Below are 19,636 nucleotides of genomic sequence, written 5' to 3'. Positions count from 1 at the left end.
AACTGACGTGCCCCTGATCGATACCCCCGACCCCTCCTTCTGACCGGCGTTCACAGGATCTTGATTGGGTAGGGTGACGGGCTACCGGGTCGGGATGGCCAGACAATGAGGGCGAACAAGATCCGGTCCTGCCAAATGCGACGGCTGGCGGTAGGCAGCCAGCAAGCAACTCAGCCGAGGCTTCGAGGAGTGCAGGTCTATAGAGACAGCTCATCTGACCTATCATGAGGAAATCGAAGAGCAACGCTGTAGGGTCGTCGACCAGGTCCAGAACACCAGTCGCCCCGCAACCCAGCGCATCGAGCGAGCGCTTGTATCACTTCCGGTCCTCTTCTGCTCCTCCAGGAAGTTTCCTCCAGCAACTGAGCGGATCTCGTGACTACATTGGCACTCCGAGCGAGTTCCGAGACCCCAGGGTATCTGAGTTGACCGCGTCAGTTTCGCCTGACCACGACAGACCCTTGGCTCATGGATTTGAAGACGCGCTCGTCAAAGATCTCCAAGAAGACTCCAGGGTCGAGATCCAGATTCAGGATGGTAGCAACGTGTTCTGCCCCAGCTCATACAAAGAAAAGCGCAACTGGAATGTCTTCGTCGCAGTATCCTGTGGGAGTCGCAAGGTGTCAACAAGAGAGGTGGACTGTACGAGGAATCCTGCCTGGCACCAAACTTTACAGCTTGACATTCTGCCCGGGAACGCAGAGACGAGTTTGAAATTCTCCCTGATGCTCAAAGAAAAGGATTTCTTGAGTGAGATCGGGATGTTTCAGCTGAGAGTCGACGAAGAGAGCGGAAGAAGAGCTTTCCCAGACATTGACGACAAGTCCGAGGAGATTTATTTCACCCTCACAGAATTCTTTCGCATCACTTCACTTGAAGGACAGTTTGAGTTCAAGATGAAGGACGACTCGAGGTCGCAGAAAGGATTCAAGACCTGCATCTCTGTTAAGATTCGCCATTTCGAGGAAAAGCGCCCATCAAGCTACAACCCGTCGGAGCACTTGTTGGAGGTGATGCAGGAGCAAATGCCGGACAGAGGTCTGACAGACATTGACCTTGTAACCGAAGAGATCCTGCAGAATTTTCCAAGTAGCTCGCTGATGAGCCGAAAGTTTCTTCAGTTCCTTTGTATGCATGGGCGACTGCAGCGGTGGAGTGAATCGGACGTGGTAGGAGTTCAGAACGAACCAGCGGACAAGAACTGCGGGCATCTCATCCTCTCAGGAGTTTTCACTCTCCACCATCAGAACAAGAAGCCGGACCTGGCCTTGTACGACACTTTGAAGTCAAGGTCCTTCGGCCCCAACGTCAGCTTTGGGAATCAGATCGGAATCAGAGGGCCTGGGGAGTGGTTGGGCGAAGTCGACCTGCTGGCCAGCCACAAAAAGCATTCCACCATGATATGTCGGACGCAGACAGGACTGACTCTGACTATAGACCGGAGGTCCCTTGAGATGATCATCGAGCAATGGCACGGCAGCGCAGCTGGCTACTCCTTCAGCCTCCATGGAAGCATTCTTCGAGGCCCCACAGAGGGTAGGCAGACATCAACGTTGATGGTGTTCTTCAAGAACTTTGCTTGCCATCTTTTCAAGCAATCCGACGATGAGTTTCTTGAGCTGATTGCCGAGTGTGCTTCTTTGCACACAGTGGAAGCTGGGGAGCAGGTCCTGCACGCCTCGGACAAGGTTTCGATCATTTGCTCGGGGATGATCGCGTGCATCGAAAGGAGCGAGCAAGTTTGTTTGAAGTGCGATGTTCCGGTGGAGGGTCGATGTTTGAACTTGTTGGGACCCTCCAGCATGTTCGGCATGGTAGGTTCAAGGCACATCTACCGGACCTTGGTCGCTACGCATTTGATGCAGATAGACCGTGAAGCGCTGCTGCGGATAGCAGGGGTATGCTGCAGCGAGCGGTTGGAGAGACTTTGCAGGAGCAAGAAACAAACGAACCCCGCGTTGATGCTGCTCATTTTCAACCTCCTGGCCCAGGCACTTGGTGATGTCCCTGCTGAGAGCTTGTGGTTGCTGTCTCAACGCGCTGTGTTGCGCTCGTTATCAGGACCCGAGGTGCAAGTCGACAAGTACAGCCTGCTTCTCGAGGGTCAGGTGATCTTGCAGGAAGACTTCTTCCAGCAGGCTCTTCCTCTCGGGCGTTTCTTTCCCGACCAGGTGCACGTCTCATGCAACACTCCGGCAGTTTTGGCAGTTTGGGATGAGAGCGATTGGGTCCATTTTGACTCCGGCGACTCTGAGCCGTCGGAGATGAGTTTCAAGGACCAGCAGTCGACTCTTGATTGTCTTGCTCAAGTGCCTTTGTTTCGAGGTCTGTCGGAGAAGATGATGTTGAGCATCCTGCCATTTGTCACAGAGCGTCACTTTGCAGATAAAGATGTGATTACATGCGGGGGCGAAGACGCGCATGCGATACATTTAGTCGACGAAGGGAGTGTGATGTTGTTTGAAAGGAATTCTCGTGTACAGCATGATTTCATGAGTTCATTAAGGGGGTATGATTTCTTTTTGAAGTCTTTTGGGAAAGAAATCGCAGAAGTGAAGCAAGGTGATTGTTTTGGGCAAATAGAATTTTTCCTGTTCAGTTCCATGCCGTACACTTCGATATGTAAAGGGTCAGTAAGGCTGTTTGTCATTGATCAGAAATGTCTGCGGAAGATACCAAGTCTGTCAAGCCTTGTATCAATCAACGTGAAAGGCAAACAACCGCCTGCAAGTAGCACCTACAAGCACTCGGAGAAAGAGGTGAGCTGGATCAGACATTTCTTCTGGTTGGAGTCCAACGAACTCTGTCCCAGCACGCTCGAGGCGTCGCTCTTCCTGGCGCGGCGAGCGTCAGAAACCATCGCTGAGGCAGGAGAAGAACTTGAGTTTGGCAGAGAGTCATCTTCAACGATCCTCGTTGTGCGGAAAGGGCTTCTGCGATCCGTGAGGGACAGAGAGGAGGAGGTTAGCAAGAGGCAGAGAAGCTGGGTGCCAGACATGCTGGAGGAGGGAGACGTTCTGGATCCCAAGGTGCTGGGAGAAGAGGCTTACCTCAAGGAGTTCAAGATGGTGGCTGTAAAGAGATCAGCTCTTGTCTGGTTTCCTAGCAAGGCGAGGGAGATGGCGAGAAGAATCGAGGCGGAGGATCACATCAGCGCTATCAGGGAGCACGAGACTTTCAAGAACTGCTTCAAGCACCTGTCGTACTTCCTCTTCGACAAGCTCGCCAGGACCTGCACGCGACGCAGTCACGAGTGTCAAGATCAAGTCTACAACCATTCGCTGCCGTCAGACTCTGTTGTTTTCTTGCTGGACGGAGAGTTCAAGGTGACCAAGAAGAACTTCCACGATGCTCCTCTTGCTTCCGTCTCCCCCGGCACCTTCTTCGGGCATGCGGTAGAGCCAGAGGAGGAGTTGACCGACGGCTTTGTCGTGTTTGCCACAGGGAAGAGCCATGTCCTCGAAATGCCCATGAGGGAGCTGTCGCTCTCGCTGCCCGAGGACAGCATAACAGACATCAAGGCGCGGATCTCCAGCAGTGCTCTCCATTACATGCAAGATGACGATGCCGACGATGCCGACGATGCGGTGGACGATCCAAGGCACAGGCACATGCAGGTGCACTCAGACTACACGTCTGCTGCTATGCAGATTTTTGTTGAGAGGATTGAGAAGGGCAAGGTGACCCCATGCTACGAGGACGAGACGTCATGGGCGTACGGTCCTAAACCGGAAGACGTGCTTCCTTCCTTGCTCAGGTTGAAGACGAGAGCGCGCTTGCTGGAGAGCAGGCAGCGGGTCTCCTCAGTGCGGAGGGTCAGGAAGGCGACGGAGGAGGAGGAGAATCCGCACAGAGTGATGGGGCTGAGCAAGCTGAAGAACTTGCAGAAGAAGATCGACGAGATCAAGGAAGATCCCCGGCTGCATCGCACGTTGAAGATGAAGATCAGAGAACACAAGTTGCAAGTCAACGGACACCCGGAGTTCTCTGAGAAGATCATGCTCAACCGCCAGCTGGTGAAAGATCCTTGGCTGGATGTGAGGAGGAGGGAGGAGAAGATGGAGAAGACGGAGAGGCTGAAGGAGGCCATGACGGCGACCAAGCAGGAGAATTCTGAGAAGGATCTCAAGAGGATAGAGCGGACCAACATCGCCATCAATCGCAAGGAGATTAACGACGAGAAGAGGCTGCACAGCGTCAGGGCAGCCATCGCGCATGCGAAGCTGACGAGGCTGTCGGCCATGTGGCTCCTGAACGTCGCGCTCGTGTCAAGAGCGTCGACGTGGAAGAGGCTCGTCGACCTTGTAAGGCGGGTCAGAAGTGACCTGATGCTGTGGAGCGCTGCTGCCATCAGCATTCAGCGCAGGTATCGCAAACACCTCGGAAAGCGCCTGACGGTCAAGTACGACATTGCGGCTACCTCGATTGCAAAGTTTTACAGCAAGTTCAAGTTGGAGCGGAGGCTGAAGAGGAAGAAAGAATCCATCCCTGTCATCCACTCCTTCCTCCTTGACGTTCAGCGCACCATGAAGACGGCTCGCTTTGTGTTCAGGCAGTACAGGAGAAAGGTGGTCAAGATTCAGAGAGCTTTCCGTCAATATCGCAACTTTGCTGCCCTGCATGACGCGAAGCTGTTTGACCTGTGGGACAAGCACGTGGACGAGGCTCTCAAGAAGTTCGCACCGAAAGCTTCTCACGCTTCGAGCTCGACAGGAGGAACGTCGAAGACTCTCTACATCTCCCCGGACATCAAGCTCAAGAAACTGAGGGCGTTCGCCACGAGCTTGCGACGGCAGCTGCTGGTGGACAAGGATAGATGGAGAGACGCTTTCAACTTGTGGTTGACGCGAGAAGAGGTGAGGAGACTTTCTTCTTTCCGGTTTGTTTTCCTGACATTTCTGCTTTTCCAGTATCGCTTCATGATCGAGACGCAAAAGTCAATGCTCAGAAACGAACATCTGACAGTTCGCAGGGATAAAATCCACCAATCCGTGCTAGACATGCAAGACAAGCCTCCCAAGTGCCCTCTTTACCTTGTTCCTCCTCCTCCGTCTAAAAAGATCATTGAATTGATCCGATCGGCTTTTCTGGAATCAAACCAGACTTGATCTGTGTGACAAGATTTGACTTCTCGCCTATTAACGAGATTGAGAGCCATGCGGCATGAACAATCTTTTGAACAGTTATAGTGTACAAATGCTCGACATCCTGAATGCAAAAGCGTGGAGAATGTTGACAATGTAATGAACAACCAGAATCATTATATCAGACCATTCGCATTATTTATGAATACATGGACAATGCGACAAAAGAATATGAAACAAGTGTATGGTGAATCAGTAAAAGAGAATGTGAAAGTGTATGATCTTGCAAGAAGTGCAAGCAATTGAAAACATTCGTCATGAATCGCCTGTTGTACATGTCAAGAAACGTTCATCCATCGCGAATCTTCTTACTCTGCTCCATGCTTCTCTGAGCATAGCGCCTGACTGTTCGTTTGAATTCCTCTTGATCCCCGCCGAAATACATATCCGCAGCTTTCTTGTTCACCCAGGTACGAGGGTCGGGGCTTGGGGGATTCTTCAATAAGGAATGAACGTCGGATATGATAGCTTGAACGTTCTAAGACTTTGTGAGCGGCGATTGAAAATAGCAACAGAAACCTTGGAATCTGTCATGCTGACAGACAGAAAGGGAAAGCCATCTTCGTCGATCTGAAACAAGGGCGTCATATTGGGGCATGCACCGTTTGAGCTGGATATGTACCTGGGGATGAAACATTTGCGTCTGAAACCTCGGTCGGGGCATGCAATCCGGGAAATTAGGAGGAAACGTGATCTCCAGTTGGTACATGCCATTCTCATACCTAGCACTTGGTCTTACATGCATGCATGGAATCAGAAGCTATCACCATCCCCCGTCCAAGTCTCCCATGATGGTCACGTCCCATACGAACTTGTTCGCCTCCCTGGGAGCCGCGCTGATCCCCGCATTGCTCAGTTTTGACCATTTCTGAAAGATGTAGATGTGATCAGTACAATATTTCAAAGATATACAAGCAATAAGTTTAGTGTCCAGCACCTCAAATGCGCTCAAGATGTGCTGGCATGCAAACGATTGATGCTTGGAACTCTCGACCCCTTCCCTCTGCCACTGAACAAGTTCCTTGACCTGGATCAGGAGTTTAAATGAAGCATACCCTGTACAAATGATAGAGCATACCAGGCTTTCCTTGATGAGCAAGATCCGTGATCTCAGCTCCTGTACTGATGTCAGCACACGGAGCTGGAAAAATTCACAAGCAAGCACCTTGAAGTTGAATGATCCGCTCATCCAGTTGCGTTGATACTCGAACTCCATGATCTCGAACTCACCCTAAGTTCTTCGTGAGGTGGACACGCTCCATGTCAAGTGATGCGCATATCACCTCGACTTCAGCATGCTGATCAACGATCTCCAAATATCGACTGCAGTACAACAAAAAGTGCCACTTGATTATATCACAAAAGCCGTTGGCGGCTTCTTCAACTTCCGATCGATTCAGGATCTCCTCCAACACGTCACAGACGGCAACCCTGACGGTCTCATGTGTGATTTTGAGATTGTAGTCCCGAGAAGCCTGGTCAAGACAAACTTCAAGGGGGGTTCGTGCGTGAGGGCAACACTCACCTTAGCCGATCCTTCCAACGAGGTAACAAATGAATCAAAACTTACACTTCGTTGCTTCTCAAAGCCAGGCTCATTGTGATATGGCTCGTCGTCCAACAGAGATTGTATTGAAACCATGACGGAGTGACAGTTTTGCACACTGCTCCACAACTCACCACTTTCCCCCCTCCACGTCCCTAGAATGCTCAGGCAGACTTTGCCATCTGCATACAAGTTTGGATTGAACCTGCATGGCGAGCATCAAGTCGCAAGATTTGCTTCACTTAAACTGTTGATCACCTTGTCTTGCCACCGTTGGTCGTCAAAAAATGAACCACAGGAGCGCAGCTTGGGTATTCCGCAGGAAACTGCACTCGAGTCAACCAAAGTTGTCCACATGCCGCCTTTGCTCAAATACCTTGATCGAAAAGGAAAAGAATCCAAATGCATAAGGCGACAGAGCTGGACCCAGGACCAATCCTTGCCAAGTCAAGAGATCTTCTTCACTTACAGGCTTCAGCCAGATTCCTTCGTGCTGGTTGTCAGCAAGCCATAAGAAAACAACGCAAGGCTCACCATCATTCTTTCGTTTCATTGCGTCCATGCTCTCTCCGGACAGCCTAGCAGTTGCTGCACTTGCAACTGAACCTGCACTCATTGCCTTGTATGCTGATGCTCTGGAGGAGATCTGTGCCAATCCGAATCGAGGAACCGCAAGGTTCGTTGGATTGCGACCGTTCTGTGAGACGGAGATTCAAAGAATTTGTGCCCAACTTCCGAGTTTGAGGCAGCGAGGACAATTCAAACATTCAATCATTGTGGGCGAGAGCTTCAAAACTTCAAGATTCACATCCGCACTGCTTGCCGAACCGGATCCCTTCCCGTTTACTTCCCTCATCTTCCACCGACCTCTCCACGTCTTCCACATCCTCGCCTCGCCTCATTCTTCATCCTTTCATCTCATTCACAACCTCATTTGTTCATTTGAACCCTGTATGCAGCGTGTTCTCTCCCTCTGACCCTTCTCTCTCGCGCATTTTCGTTTGTGCACTGTCGTCATAACAACATCATCAGTCCTGCCACAAACCAAAAACCCCCAGCACCCCCACCCCCACCCCCCACCCCCTTGTTTTCACACGACCCTTCATCTCCTATGTAAAGTACCCGGTGATCCCTAGCCTACACCCCACCCCCTCCCTGTATCAACCCCCGGAAAGTTTCGTCCCGTGTTTACCGTCTGCTGCAATCCCCACACTCACCCCACCCCTTCATTGAAAACACCCGGAAAAGTGAGGGCTCCAAAGAACCCACCCCTCTCACCTCCTCTAAAATAGGCTGTGAGAAATTTTGAGGTACAAATAAAGCATTGATGAAACTTACTCGGTATAAATTTATAATACAATAAAAAGTAACTAAACATTTTAAATTGTTGGGACACAACGCACTACCCCCGGTGAAAACATTCTGCCTATTAGTGCATTTTCTACCCCTCTTTGGAACACAAATTTAACCCTACCCTTGATCACAGTGGACCACCCTGTTCAATTCCATACCCCTAACATGCACCAGTTCTAGAAAGCTCTAGGAAGGGCCTTATCTTTTACTCAATATTACCACCCACCATAGTGAGTACCTCAGAAACAAAGTAGCAAGCACCCCTGCTTTGAGTCAGCCACATCATTCACCCTACCCACTTTGCGATGCGACCCTACCCCTGAGAGGTTTGCAGGGGACGCGCAGGGACCCTACCTACGTTTGCCTCAAAATCCTCTATGAGCGAGGTAAATAGAACATACCTCTTTGCATCCTTTCTTCAATTGTCTGCTCGATCAATCTTGGACTGGCTCCTACACTGCCCCTTGTTCACGTGCATTCGTCTACCCTGACCTCCCCAATTTGTATTGCGACCCTACCCCCCGGGACCCTGCAGGAGCTGCCTCACGTGCCCACCCCCTTTGGCAACCGCTGCACAAAAAGACGATAAAAAATGAAGGTAAGGCAGCCGGGGCGGTCAGCCTCCGACTCTCACAAAAAAGAAAGCAAACGCCTCGGACACTTCATCATACCCACGGCCGGTCGGACTCATCTCTCACCGGCCGCCGCCGCGATGAGCCCGGCGCGGTCCCGATCCCGGGGGCCCGGCTTACTAATCACAGAGTCATGAGCCGCCAAGGCTCGTCGGACGGCGAGGCTCCGAGGCTCCGGGACACTGTGACAGCCGGGACGATCGGACTGGGACGGCGTACAGGCTACTCAGTATGGTCATGCCATGAACCGGATGCCATTGGTAAATGCCATGGGCCACCCGGAGCGCCGGGCCAGCCAGCGCCTGTCTGCCCATGATACTATATGATACCGTCGGATCAGTGATCATCCGTGGCAATCATTCAATTGTCCGAGCGACAATATTAGACTCGTCAGTCGACCCTGCCGCATCGACGACCTTGGAAGTACTGTTAAACGGAGTTTTAACATTGAATTACAGCCATCAAAGCCTTGAACCGCTCCATCAGCAGTGGCCGGGAGCTGGTTACGCGATCAGATGATCCGCCGTGAGCGAACTGAGTCATGCGAGGCGCGGCCAGCAGACCGCAAGCACACCACGGAAAGGCAGCCGTGGTCCTACCAGGCAGCCCAATGGTTCAACGTGAGGGTGTTGAATACTTTTTACGAGATCCCCAGCTTATGTTACAAAGACGTTTCCTCAATTACGAGTCGCGGTTGCAGAACATGATGTAACCTTCTCCTGAGTTGATGCCAACCATCGCCTCTCCGAGGTCCTCACTGATCTCAGCAAGCATCTTGGGATCGTTGTAGTGAGTGACAGCCTTCACAATGGCCTCTGCACGCTTCTTGGGGTTCCCAGACTTGAAGATTCCACTTCCGACGAACACGCCGTCCATGCCCAGCTGCATCATCAAAGCAGCATCAGCCGGTGTCGCAACACCGCCGGCAGCGAAGTTCACAACAGGCAGCCTGCCAAGCTCCTTGGTCTTCTTGACAAGGGACAGAGGAGCCTGAATATCCTTAGCATACACGTACAACTCATCCTCGTCCATTGACTGAAGGCGGCGGATCTCACTCTGCACGGCCTTGGCGTGGCGAACAGCCTCGACCACATTGCCGGTACCAGCCTCACCCTTGGTACGGATCATGGCAGCACCCTCAGCGATACGACGAAGGGCTTCGCCAAGGTTGCGGCATCCGTTCACAAAAGGAACCTTGAACTTGTTCTTGTTGACGTGGTGCACATCGTCGGCAGGAGTCAAAACCTCCGACTCATCGATGTAGTCGATGTCGATAGCCTCCAAGATCTGGGCTTCGACAGTGTGGCCAATGCGGCACTTGGCCATGACAGGGATGGTGACAGCAGCCTTGATCTCCTTGATCATCTTGGGATCACTCATGCGTGCAACTCCACCCTGCTGGCGGATGTCAGCAGGAATGCGCTCGAGCGCCATAACTGCGTTCTAGTCAGATGCATCTGAGAGGTGATGGAAGTAAATGATGTACCTGCACAAGCACCGGCTTCCTGTGCTATTCTTGCTTGCTCAGGATTCATCACATCCATGATGACTCCACCCTTCAACATCTGAGCGTGCCCGACCTGGAGAAACAAATTACTCAACCTCTTCTCCCCGAGATTGTTTCAAGTTCGATCAGGACAGGTTGAACAGATCATCGTGTGTGTGATAACCAGACAAAAATCAAGTGTACATATCGTAAGAGATGATAAATGCTCGGGTCTCAAAACACATAGTTGTGTCCAAACGAAATAGACGCGCAAACAGACAGCAAAAGTGAAATTTGCTCGCCAGAGAAAGAATTGACAGATGGATATGAAAGACTGCTGTTGACCATCACCTTGGCAGCGAGGGTGCCAGTAAGATGATCATCAGCGGTTGCTGAAGCTGCATGTGCTGCGAGAGTGTCCATGGCGGCAGGGGATGGCGAAGCTCCCGGACTCCCAAGTATAAAGGCACGGGTGGGGTGGTGGAAGTTTTGTGGCTGTGGAGGGTAGGGTGGGGGAGCATTGGTAGTGGTGTTTTGGATACGAAAGGGGGTGGGTAGTCAAAGGTCAGTACCGGGTCTCCTGTCTTTGGCCTTTCGTTCAAACAACCGGTAGGGATGTGAAGAGAAGGTGTAGAGGATGTATAAAGTGATTGGTCGGGTACTCAACTACCCAGCAGGGGTAGTACTCTCTGCGTGCTTTTCGCTTCGACAACGATACCAAGTCTTTAGGTATCGCCGTTTGGGGTAGGGGTAGGGGTATGGCAAAGGTGAGTATACAGTGGGGTACTCACAAACGGGGTGGGTACTGGTGTAAAGCCTCTTCATCTATTTGTTTGTGGAACGGTCTTAGTCCAGTCAATCTGGGGGTTCTCAATGGTGATGCAGGGGTACTTGAGCTCACTGTGTTATAGACCGACCGATGAGAAGGGGTGGTAGGTTTACGAGAGGGTGCAAGGAGGTGGTACCCACATAAAGCAATGCTTTGGGGTGGGTCTCGCACGTGCACCAACTTGTCTTGGGAAAGGGACCGGTGCTTCCCCTGGCCGGATGTGTCGATCTTGAACCGGGGGTGGTCCCGATGCCTCTCCTCTCACACCAGTTGGACCACCGGGCCATCACCGGGCCGCCCCGGTTCGGCGGCCCGGTTCGGCGGCCCGGCCCGGCCTTGAGGCTCCGGGTTCAATTGGTTCGCCCGGTGCTCGGAGGCGGCGGGGCCAGTCATGTCCGTTATGTCGGGCAACTCTACGGTTTTGAAAATGGGAAAACGGGTTGTTTCAGATCCAAATGGCATCAGAGACCACTGACTTTTACGTTCTAATCGGTACTGAGCCCGAAGCGTTGTTCTTTGGTTGATCCCGGACATCAAAATTTCAAAGATTGCGATGCTCAAAGTTTAGAAAGTTTGACTCTGTTGCAACTCCGACCTGGGGTGGTGAGTGGGTTATGAAGGGGTACTTTATAGAAAGTGAAGATCTTGAGATTAAGATTTCAAATAGTGTTATTTCTCATCCCAAACCAAGTGTTATGGAGTCATATAAGAAGTGTTTTCATATCCTTCCTGGTCATCGGTCATGTTTCCAGTCCGTGCGCACCGTCGCATGCAGGGTATACTCGGGGAGAAGGAGGAGCGGAGCGTGAGGCTGTAGGGCAAACTTGTGACAGACGGGCAGAGGAGAAGAGTACTTTACATCCACCTGTTTGCTTACTGTTCAGTGACTGACTGCTCTGGGTTACGTTGTTGTTCTCTTGCCATCTCATTGATCTTGATCATTCAAATCGCTCATTCTCGCAACAGCTCAAGTGGCGGTAGAGGCGACATGGAAGACCAGAACGACTCGATGAGCGGCTTCATGAAGCTGGAGACTTGCCGAGGCAATTCACATGAAGATTGTTTCATGCCTGATTGGATGATGAACGTCATGATGGAAGACTCCCAATGGCTCGATTCATACCAGCGGAGCGCGATGAAGAAGAGCATGAGCTTGTCAGGGGAATGTAAGATTGAGGTGGTGCAGGAAGAAAACTCTGATACGGGTGATGCCGACCCCGTGAGTGTTGATAGCAGGCTAGCAGCTTCTCAAGGGCAGGGTGCGTTTGCTCTGCCTGCTGGAGAGTTTGCAAACTGGAGCAAACTGGAAAGCAATGTGACAGCAGCAACGAGCCGTTTGCTCACTGAGGCGAAATATGTCCCACCTCCCGACAGAGCATGTAACAAGCGCAAATTGCTGCGGATGGAGAGCGATGATGTGAAAGATGGACCGGTGGACATGGAGTAAGGAAACGACCTGGCCCTTCATCGGTGAATTTATCAGTATGTTCGGACGTTCACAGGATTGTACAGCTCCGACCACGGCACCTCTTCTTCTTTGAATTTCTTTGCTGCATGTCCTTTTTGTTGGCGCACCAAACTCATGTACATCTGTATTGCACAAAAATGTATCAGCCTTCGACAGCGCAAACATGGCAGGCTGCTTCGTCGCTCTCAAGTCTATTGTTGATGTGAAGTAGAAGTATCTTCTGTTTGGCATAGATTTGTGCGATGACGTGTAAAGTACGAATGAACTCTTTTTTTTTTCTTGCACTCAAAAGCAGCACTGAAAGCCTTGTTTTCATGTTTATTTGCAAGCTTGTATCGGAGACACCTCTCCTCCCGGTTTCAAGATGCCTCGTCATGTGTGAAGCTTGCCGCAGATCAAATGTCCGCCTGGTTATGTTGGTGATGCTGGTCCAGGCAGTCCTGCAAAAACTGCATGAAACCGCTCACGGTTCTGTCCATAGCGGCGTTAGCGCCTGTCTCTGTGTACAAGGTCAGCGCCGCCCGCTCCGAACTGAAATCTCCGTATTCATCAGCCGTGAGAACGACAACCTGGAACAGCAGGTGAGACTCGCCCTGCCCCCCTGAGGAAAACCTGGGCAAGCTGGTCCGATGCGGCGAGGAGGCGCCTTGCTAGCATCCTGCGGGGTAGCATGGTGGAACCCTCCGAGTTCGTGCTCAGGTCATCCTCTAGATCTTTCTTGAGGACCCAGGTATTGACAAACCTCTCCCTCAGCAGGAGTATGACAGGTGTCTCAGAAAGCTGCACGCACGTCAGGATGGGATCGCAGGGGCCCGAACACCCACCAGACTCCGCAGGACCCTTCCAGTCCCTCAGCACGACGAATCATCCAGTGCCCCCCACAGCACGACGGCCAAGAGCGGCCGCCTGCTGCTTCCTGCCCTCTCGAAGGCTTGCATGTAGTCCTGGTCGTAGCCAGCACCGAGGAAGGGGTACAGAGAGACGGCAAGTTTGTCTTGTGCGTCTGCCACAGGCAACGACGCGGTCCATTCGATCGCCACCTGCTGATCGTATAGCTCCGATCGATACTGGATCCTCATTTCCGTGAAGTTCAGCTCCTGTCCAGCAGATCACTGGCAGGCGGCAGAATCGCACAGCCCGGCCGTTCATACCTGCACTGCAGTGTCCAGAGTCATGTCCGCGGCTGGGCTCTCCTCTGAGTTCACTCCTGGGAAAAACTGTAGGCAAAGGTCAACGGAACACCTCATGCGAATGGCGACACCTGAAAATCTGCCATGGCCATGGCAGCTCCTCCTTCAACCCCTCCGGGAGTTCCGTCGTTGCTTGCAGCGATCTCAGCTTGATCTCTGTCGTCCATCCTCATCAATGGGGGTTCCACATCATCCGGTAGTTCCTCCCCGTTCAAACGAGCAGCAACGTGATCGTTGCTGTCCTGCAAGAGCTCGCAGTTCCCGTCCTCTCTGTCTCCCTCCTTGTCGATTGCATCTCTCCTGAGGATCAGACGATTTACTGTCAGTCTTCGGGCATCTGGGGAGCTCGGAGCAGCGTCGAGCTTGTTCCCCAGCTTAGCAAAGGGCTCCCCGCACTCCAGCAGTAGGTTGTAGGCGCGAACAGTCGGAAGAGACAAATCGAAGAAGAAAATTTTCTGTCCTGAGCTATCCATGACAAGCGTTCCATCCAACCTGCTGGGCATTGCAAAGAGCGGGGGAGATGGCTGCAGGAGGAACTCTGCTTGGATGCGGAAAAGAAACTCCATCCTCTCGTTGGAGATGGCTCTGAGAATGCCGTACCCTCCAGCCTCCGGTCTGACCTGCGGGTCGAGGGGATGGTATCGAGCATGTTTCGCTCCTGGGTGGAGCTTTCTGAGCCATCGGTCAAGGACCGCGGTCTCGTTGAGCACAGGGAAAACTTCGCCTACGCGGAGAGATGAAAATTTTGCCGGGAGCAGCGACAAGAAGTCCTCGAGTGATGCGTTCCATCGCTCCTTGTGAGGCCTGCTAAAGTTGACCAGCGCCTGCAGCAAGTGGCCGTCAGGGCTGCCGACAGGCAAGAGGGAAGGAGTGACTGACCTGCTCGCACCTTGCTCCGACTCGTCCTGGGAGGTATATCTCCTCAGGTCTTGTCAGGGATGCAACAACCGTGAAGTTTTCTCTCTGCCCTGCTGTGACGCGGCCGGTAAAGAGGAGGAGACAACATAGCACGTGAGCACTGCCTCTGATGAAACCAAGTTTTGCCAACAGCAGTCGCCTCATTGTCATCTTTCTTCCGCTGGAAATGTCATATCTGCTGATCAATCGCATCAAAATGAATACCGTGCCGCACGGCTTTATCTGCCCTGTCCTACCACTGCAAGTCTTCTCAACTTGTTTGCAACCGGCCTACATGTTCACCAAGCACATACACTTCCTCCTTCTATCTTGTCGTTTCACGGATTCGGTATCCTTTGTGCTCGATCCCACACGTCTCATCTGCATATGTTCTCGGCTCCTTCCTCCCTCTGCCCTTTCTTGCCTCGTCGCCTTGCTCCCTCCCTCCCTCCCTCTCTCTCTCTCTCCCTCTCTCCCTCTCTCCCTCTCTCCCTCTCTCCCGCTGCTCCCCGACAAAAGAGCAGGGTTGTAACCGCGTGAGATGGATGACCCTCGGGTTTTGCTCGGGGATGCTCCACCCCTGCGTTTCATATATTCAGGGTGATTTATGGGGGGTAGGGTGTACTATCTAAGGATTTTTTGAACGGAGCTGGCAGAGAGGGGTCTGCGAGCGATGGGGTGATGAATACAATGTGGGGGGTAGGGGTTAATCACGGGAGGGTGGGGGTTATCAAATTAGATTGATTTCCCTTCTTTTACTGGTACTTTGGCAGGTAAAAGTACCGGTGCTCCATTCACCTGCACTTTGTGAAGTCGGTGAAGGGTAGGGCACTGGCTGACATGGGGTAGGGGTCTTTGGTCAGGGTGGGTATCATTTACCCGATGAACTGATGCCGCATAGTGGACGATGTCAATGCACAACATGAGTAGCGTGCAGGAGGGAAGAGGAGAGGAGGAGAGAAGAGGGGAAGACAAGAGGAGGAGGAGGGGAGGAGGAGGGGAGGAGGAGGGAAGGAGGAGGGAAGGAGGAGGGGAGGAGGAGGGGAGGGGAGAGGAAAGGAGGAAGGAGGAGAGGAGGGGAGAGGAGGGGAGAGGAGGGGAAGACAGGAGAGGAGAGGGAAGAGGAGAGAAGAAGTGAGGTAAATCGAAGAGAGGACAAGAAAGAGTAGAAGTACAGAAGAGCAGAAGAGGGCAGGAATATGAGGTAAGACATAGTGAACAGAGTTTACTAAAGAGCGTTGCAAGGAGGTGCACAAAACATGGAGAATTTTGAGGTGCCGAGAGCCCCGGCGGCGTTGTAAAAGACAGACAAGATCACATATTTTCTCATTCTGTTGGGATACTTTGGAATTGAGGTGATTTAGCAAGAGTAGGAACGAACTTGTAGAAGAGGAGAGGCTTAGAGTCCTCAAGGGTGGAGTAGTGTCGTTGAAGACTTGCGAGATGATGTTGGAGTCCGGGATTGCGATCTAACACGTGAAGCCGATACCATGCCGTCGCTCGCGCCATTCTCAAACTTTTGCCCTGCACAGGTCAACATGATTTGTTGAAGCCCCGCCTATCGACCTTTGCCGGCAACTGGCGCTAGTAGACCCCAGCATAGGAAGGTGACCCCTTGTCGAGGATGGACACCAGCATGGAGGGAAAGGCAGAGGCGATCAAAGTCCTCGTGCGCATCAAACCTCAGGAGTCGAGGCAGGAGGACAAGGCAGCGAGCCGCCGCTCGTCTACCAACGGTCTCCGGGAGCAGTTGGGTCTGCAGGGGTCGCTGCTGTCGCTGTCGGAGGACGGGAGGCTGCGGCTCCGGATCCCAAGGCATCTGAGCAGCTCGAGAGGAGAGGGAGGATTCTACCACTTCAACTTCGAAAGTCTCGCCGGACCTGATTCCTCGCAGGAGGAAATCTTCGAGACCGTCGGGCGCGAGGCGTGCGAGGCGTTCCTGGACGGATTCAACGCCGCCATCTTTGCCTACGGTCAGACGGGCAGCGGCAAGACGCATACCATGTACGGATCTCTAGAGGAGAGAGAGGGGGCTGGCCTGATCCCCAGGAGCCTGGAGTTCATCCTCGGTAGGATGCAGCAGAACTTCTCCGGCGCCCAGCACGTGGCTTTGCGGTGCTGCTTGCTGGAGATCTACAACGAGCAGGTTATCGACCTGCTAGTCGCCGAGTCGAGGCCCCTGCAGATCAGGGAGAGGATGGATGACGGGGTCACGTTCGCTGAGGGCGCTTGCTCCCCCCTCGTCCGCAGCTTGTCCGAGGCCCTCGAGCTGCTTCGGGGAGGCATCGCGAGGAGGCGGGTGGGCGCGACATGCGCCAACGAGTGCAGCAGCCGCTCTCACTGCATACTGAGCCTGTTTCTTGACGTGAGGGAGGAGGATAAGGCTAAGATGGTGGTCAAGACTTCTGCCCTCCACCTTGTAAGTTTCCTTGGGCCCCCTGGCCAGTGGGAAGGAGCGTGTTGGAGGAATGGGGACAGCGTGATGAGGGAGAAAGAGGGCGGAAGAGGTGAAGTAGAGAGGACAGAGCCATGGAGAGGGGGAAGAAGGTGGGAGGAAGAGGGTGGGGTGGAGCAGGAGGGGTAGTTTCTGAGTGCCTGCTGGCAGGTTGATCTAGCAGGCAGCGAGCGACAGAACCAGTCGAGGTCGGAGGGGAAAAGGTTAAAGGAAGCAAACAACATCAACCGCTCGCTCTCTGCCCTCGGCAACGTCATCCTCAGCCTGGGGAGTGGCAGCAGGCACATCCCCTACAGGGACAGCAAGCTGACTTTCCTCCTCCGGAACAGTATAGGCGGGAACTCCAAGACCTTCCTGATCGCCAACGTGAGCAACGAGCCGGTGAACTTTGGGGAAACGATCTCGACGCTCAAGTTCGCCTCCTCCTCCTCAAGCTCGAAGCTTCTGGCGAGGAGAAACATCGTCAGCAACGATCTCCCTGCTAGGGACCCGACACTTGGGGAACGGAGGCAGTCCATTGATTCCGCCCTGCTCCTCATTGACCCGCTGAGTGAGACGTTCTTCACGGAACTGTCGAGCATGGTCGGAGGGGAGGAGGAGGGATCGAGGATGCGGGTGCTGCTGCAGCAGCTACTCGAGAGAGAGGAGGCGCTGAAGGAGAAGCTGAGCAGGGAGAGGGAGCTGTTTCGTGCAAAGTTGTTCGAGCAGGAGGCGCTGTATCAGGACATTGTTAGAGAGAGAAACTCGAACGAGGGGAACGAGGAGGACGAGGACGAGGACGAGGACGAGGACGAGGACGACGAGGAGGAGAAGGAAGAGAAGCCGAGCTCCAGAACTGTCTCTGCTGGGGAGTTGCTGCAGGCCAGGTTGAGGATTACGGAGCTGGAAGAAGAGCTGCAGGATCTGCACGCGTCTCTTGCTGCAGATAACGGCTGGGAGAAGGCGAAGCTTGAAAGGTGAGGGCTGGGCCGGAGGAGGAGGAGGAGGAGGAGGAGGGAAAGTCAGGGCAGGAAGGCAATGAGAGTTGTGACTAAGAAGCAAATATCACGTGCAGGGTAGGGAGGAGAGAGGGGAAGAATGAGGCAAGGAGGAAGGGGATGGAGAGGAGGGAGGGAGGGAGCAAGGGAGAGAAGGAATGGACAGAGATAAGAGCCGAGCAGATTGTCACCTTTGCGTGTACTGACTTGAGGTTTCTAGCTGCATCGAACAGCTCGAACAAGAGCTGAGAAATCAGGTGGGCAGGAACACCGAGCTGCAGACTCGGCTTGAGATCGCCGGCTTCAAGCAGGATGATGCCTCCCTCTCGATGCTCCTCGATCAGGTCGCTTCCTTCGAGCAGGAGCTGAAGTCCTTGCAAGGGGCACTGGAGAGGGAGAGGATGGAGAGGAGGGCGGAAGGGGAGGAACGGAAGGAGCTCTTGATCGAGGTGGAGAGGCTCACACAAGCGCTGTGTGGGAGGGAGAAGGAGATGACTGAGCTGAGGGGGGAGGGCGAGAGGTTGAGGATGGAGTTGATGTCATCGAGAGCGAGGAACGACGAGCTCGTGGGGCAGGTAGCAGAGTTCCGGGTTGCGGAAGAAACGTTCCTGGAGAACGAGAGGAGGTGGGGGGAGGACGTGCAAGGCCTTCAGGGGGGATTGAAGAGGTGGAGGGAGGAGGCGGAGAGGAGAACTGAGATGGCGGAGCGAGCCTGCTGTGCTCTGCGCTCGCTCCTCGGCGATCTTGAATGCGCCCGGGACCTCTCCGCGACGATAGGAGAGGAGGTGACGAGAATAGCGCGGTCGTCCGACCAGAAGGAGGAGGAAGAGGCAACGATGATCGACGGGCTGTGCGATCTGACGGAGGGGTTGTGGAGGTTGACGAGGAGGACGGTGGAGGCGCATCAATGCCAGGAGGCTGTGGGGACATCGAGGAGACGAGCGGAGGAGCGGAAGGTGATGGGGAAGGTGCAGGAGATGGTGGTCGAGCTCGAAAGGATCCATCGGATGTGCAGAGAAGGCGAGGAGATTGAGAAGAAACGGTCGAGCATAGCATCCTCTCCCGTCAAGAGATCCGCAGGAGGTGCGATGACTGACCCTTTTCTCCCCCTCCCTCTTTTCCTCTCTGCCCTGTCACCTCAACCTTTCTCGTCCCACCCCTTCCTCTGCTTCCTCTGCATCCTCATCACTCTTCGCTGCTCTCCTCCTGTCTTTCCTCCTCCCTCCCCTCATGCCTCCTGCAGGACTCGACGATGCGCAACTCTCCCAGTCCCTGTCGCAGGCGGTACAAGACCTCGACTTTGCCATCGACACCATCGACTTTGCCTTGAAGGACATGTCGATAGCGACTCTGAGCCGCCAGGACAGGAGCAGGAGGATGGAGCAGGAGCTGGTCTTTCTGCGCAAGTCCTCGGAGGGGATGAGCAAGGAGCTCTCGGCGGGGAGGGAGCAGATCCGGCACCTGCAGCACGTCCTCGAGACCTCCGCGTGCTGTCGGCACATGCGGGAGTTGCGGGAGGAGGACGCGGCGAAGCTCCTGTCGCAGCGAGAGAAGCTCTTGACCGCCGAGGAGACGATGCAGAAGATGGAGTCAGAGATTTCCCTCCTCAACCGGACGATTGAGAACCTCGAGATGGTGTGCCCTGTCGTCCCCCCCCCC

The 19,636-nt window shown here is 53.6% G+C and overlaps 6 protein-coding genes across 6 annotated transcripts; 3 read left to right on the top strand and 3 right to left on the bottom strand.

Moving 5' to 3' along the window:
* Positions 1 to 224: 224 nt before the first annotated feature.
* On the top strand, positions 225 to 5,307 carry GUITHDRAFT_162184 (hypothetical protein; the record flags this gene model as incomplete). The annotated part of the gene is made up of 2 exons (XM_005836370.1): positions 225 to 4,856; positions 4,911 to 5,307. 2 exons carry the CDS (start codon positions 225 to 227, stop codon positions 5,106 to 5,108), a joined length of 4,830 nt encoding a protein of 1,609 aa, XP_005836427.1. The 3' UTR covers positions 5,109 to 5,307.
* A 126-nt stretch (positions 5,308 to 5,433) lies between these two features.
* Positions 5,434 to 7,252, bottom strand: GUITHDRAFT_136110 (hypothetical protein; the record flags this gene model as incomplete). The annotated part of the gene is made up of 11 exons (XM_005836369.1): positions 5,434 to 5,622; positions 5,664 to 5,714; positions 5,767 to 5,866; positions 5,912 to 6,171; positions 6,223 to 6,261; positions 6,310 to 6,375; positions 6,428 to 6,619; positions 6,670 to 6,895; positions 6,949 to 7,016; positions 7,067 to 7,176; positions 7,225 to 7,252. 11 exons carry the CDS (start codon positions 7,250 to 7,252, stop codon positions 5,434 to 5,436), a joined length of 1,329 nt encoding a protein of 442 aa, XP_005836426.1.
* Positions 7,253 to 9,299: 2,047 nt separating this feature from the next.
* Positions 9,300 to 10,584, bottom strand: GUITHDRAFT_159450 (hypothetical protein; the record flags this gene model as incomplete). The annotated part of the gene is made up of 3 exons (XM_005836368.1): positions 9,300 to 10,111; positions 10,162 to 10,255; positions 10,513 to 10,584. 3 exons carry the CDS (start codon positions 10,582 to 10,584, stop codon positions 9,357 to 9,359), a joined length of 921 nt encoding a protein of 306 aa, XP_005836425.1. The 3' UTR covers positions 9,300 to 9,356.
* A 1,394-nt stretch (positions 10,585 to 11,978) lies between these two features.
* On the top strand, positions 11,979 to 12,437 carry GUITHDRAFT_136108 (hypothetical protein; the record flags this gene model as incomplete). The annotated part of the gene is made up of 1 exon (XM_005836367.1): positions 11,979 to 12,437. One exon carries the CDS (start codon positions 11,979 to 11,981, stop codon positions 12,435 to 12,437), a length of 459 nt encoding a protein of 152 aa, XP_005836424.1.
* A 416-nt stretch (positions 12,438 to 12,853) lies between these two features.
* On the bottom strand, positions 12,854 to 14,716 carry GUITHDRAFT_104972 (hypothetical protein; the record flags this gene model as incomplete). The annotated part of the gene is made up of 6 exons (XM_005836366.1): positions 12,854 to 13,027; positions 13,071 to 13,238; positions 13,346 to 13,555; positions 13,610 to 13,675; positions 13,720 to 14,472; positions 14,528 to 14,716. 6 exons carry the CDS (start codon positions 14,714 to 14,716, stop codon positions 12,854 to 12,856), a joined length of 1,560 nt encoding a protein of 519 aa, XP_005836423.1.
* Positions 14,717 to 16,400: 1,684 nt separating this feature from the next.
* On the top strand, positions 16,401 to 17,459 carry GUITHDRAFT_60557 (hypothetical protein; the record flags this gene model as incomplete). Its single annotated transcript, XM_005836365.1, has 2 exons — positions 16,401 to 16,964; positions 17,151 to 17,459. Coding segments are annotated over 2 exons (873 nt in total), but the record flags the coding sequence as incomplete, so codon positions are not given.
* Between the last annotated feature and the right edge of the window lie 2,177 nt (positions 17,460 to 19,636).

The sequence above is a fragment of the Guillardia theta genome, assembly GCF_000315625.1.
Source record: "Guillardia theta CCMP2712 unplaced genomic scaffold GUITHscaffold_18, whole genome shotgun sequence".
Classification (NCBI taxonomy): Eukaryota; class Cryptophyceae; order Pyrenomonadales; family Geminigeraceae; genus Guillardia; species Guillardia theta.
The sequence above is the reverse complement of the archived record's forward strand: the minus strand, read 5'-3'. Positions and strand labels throughout refer to the sequence as shown.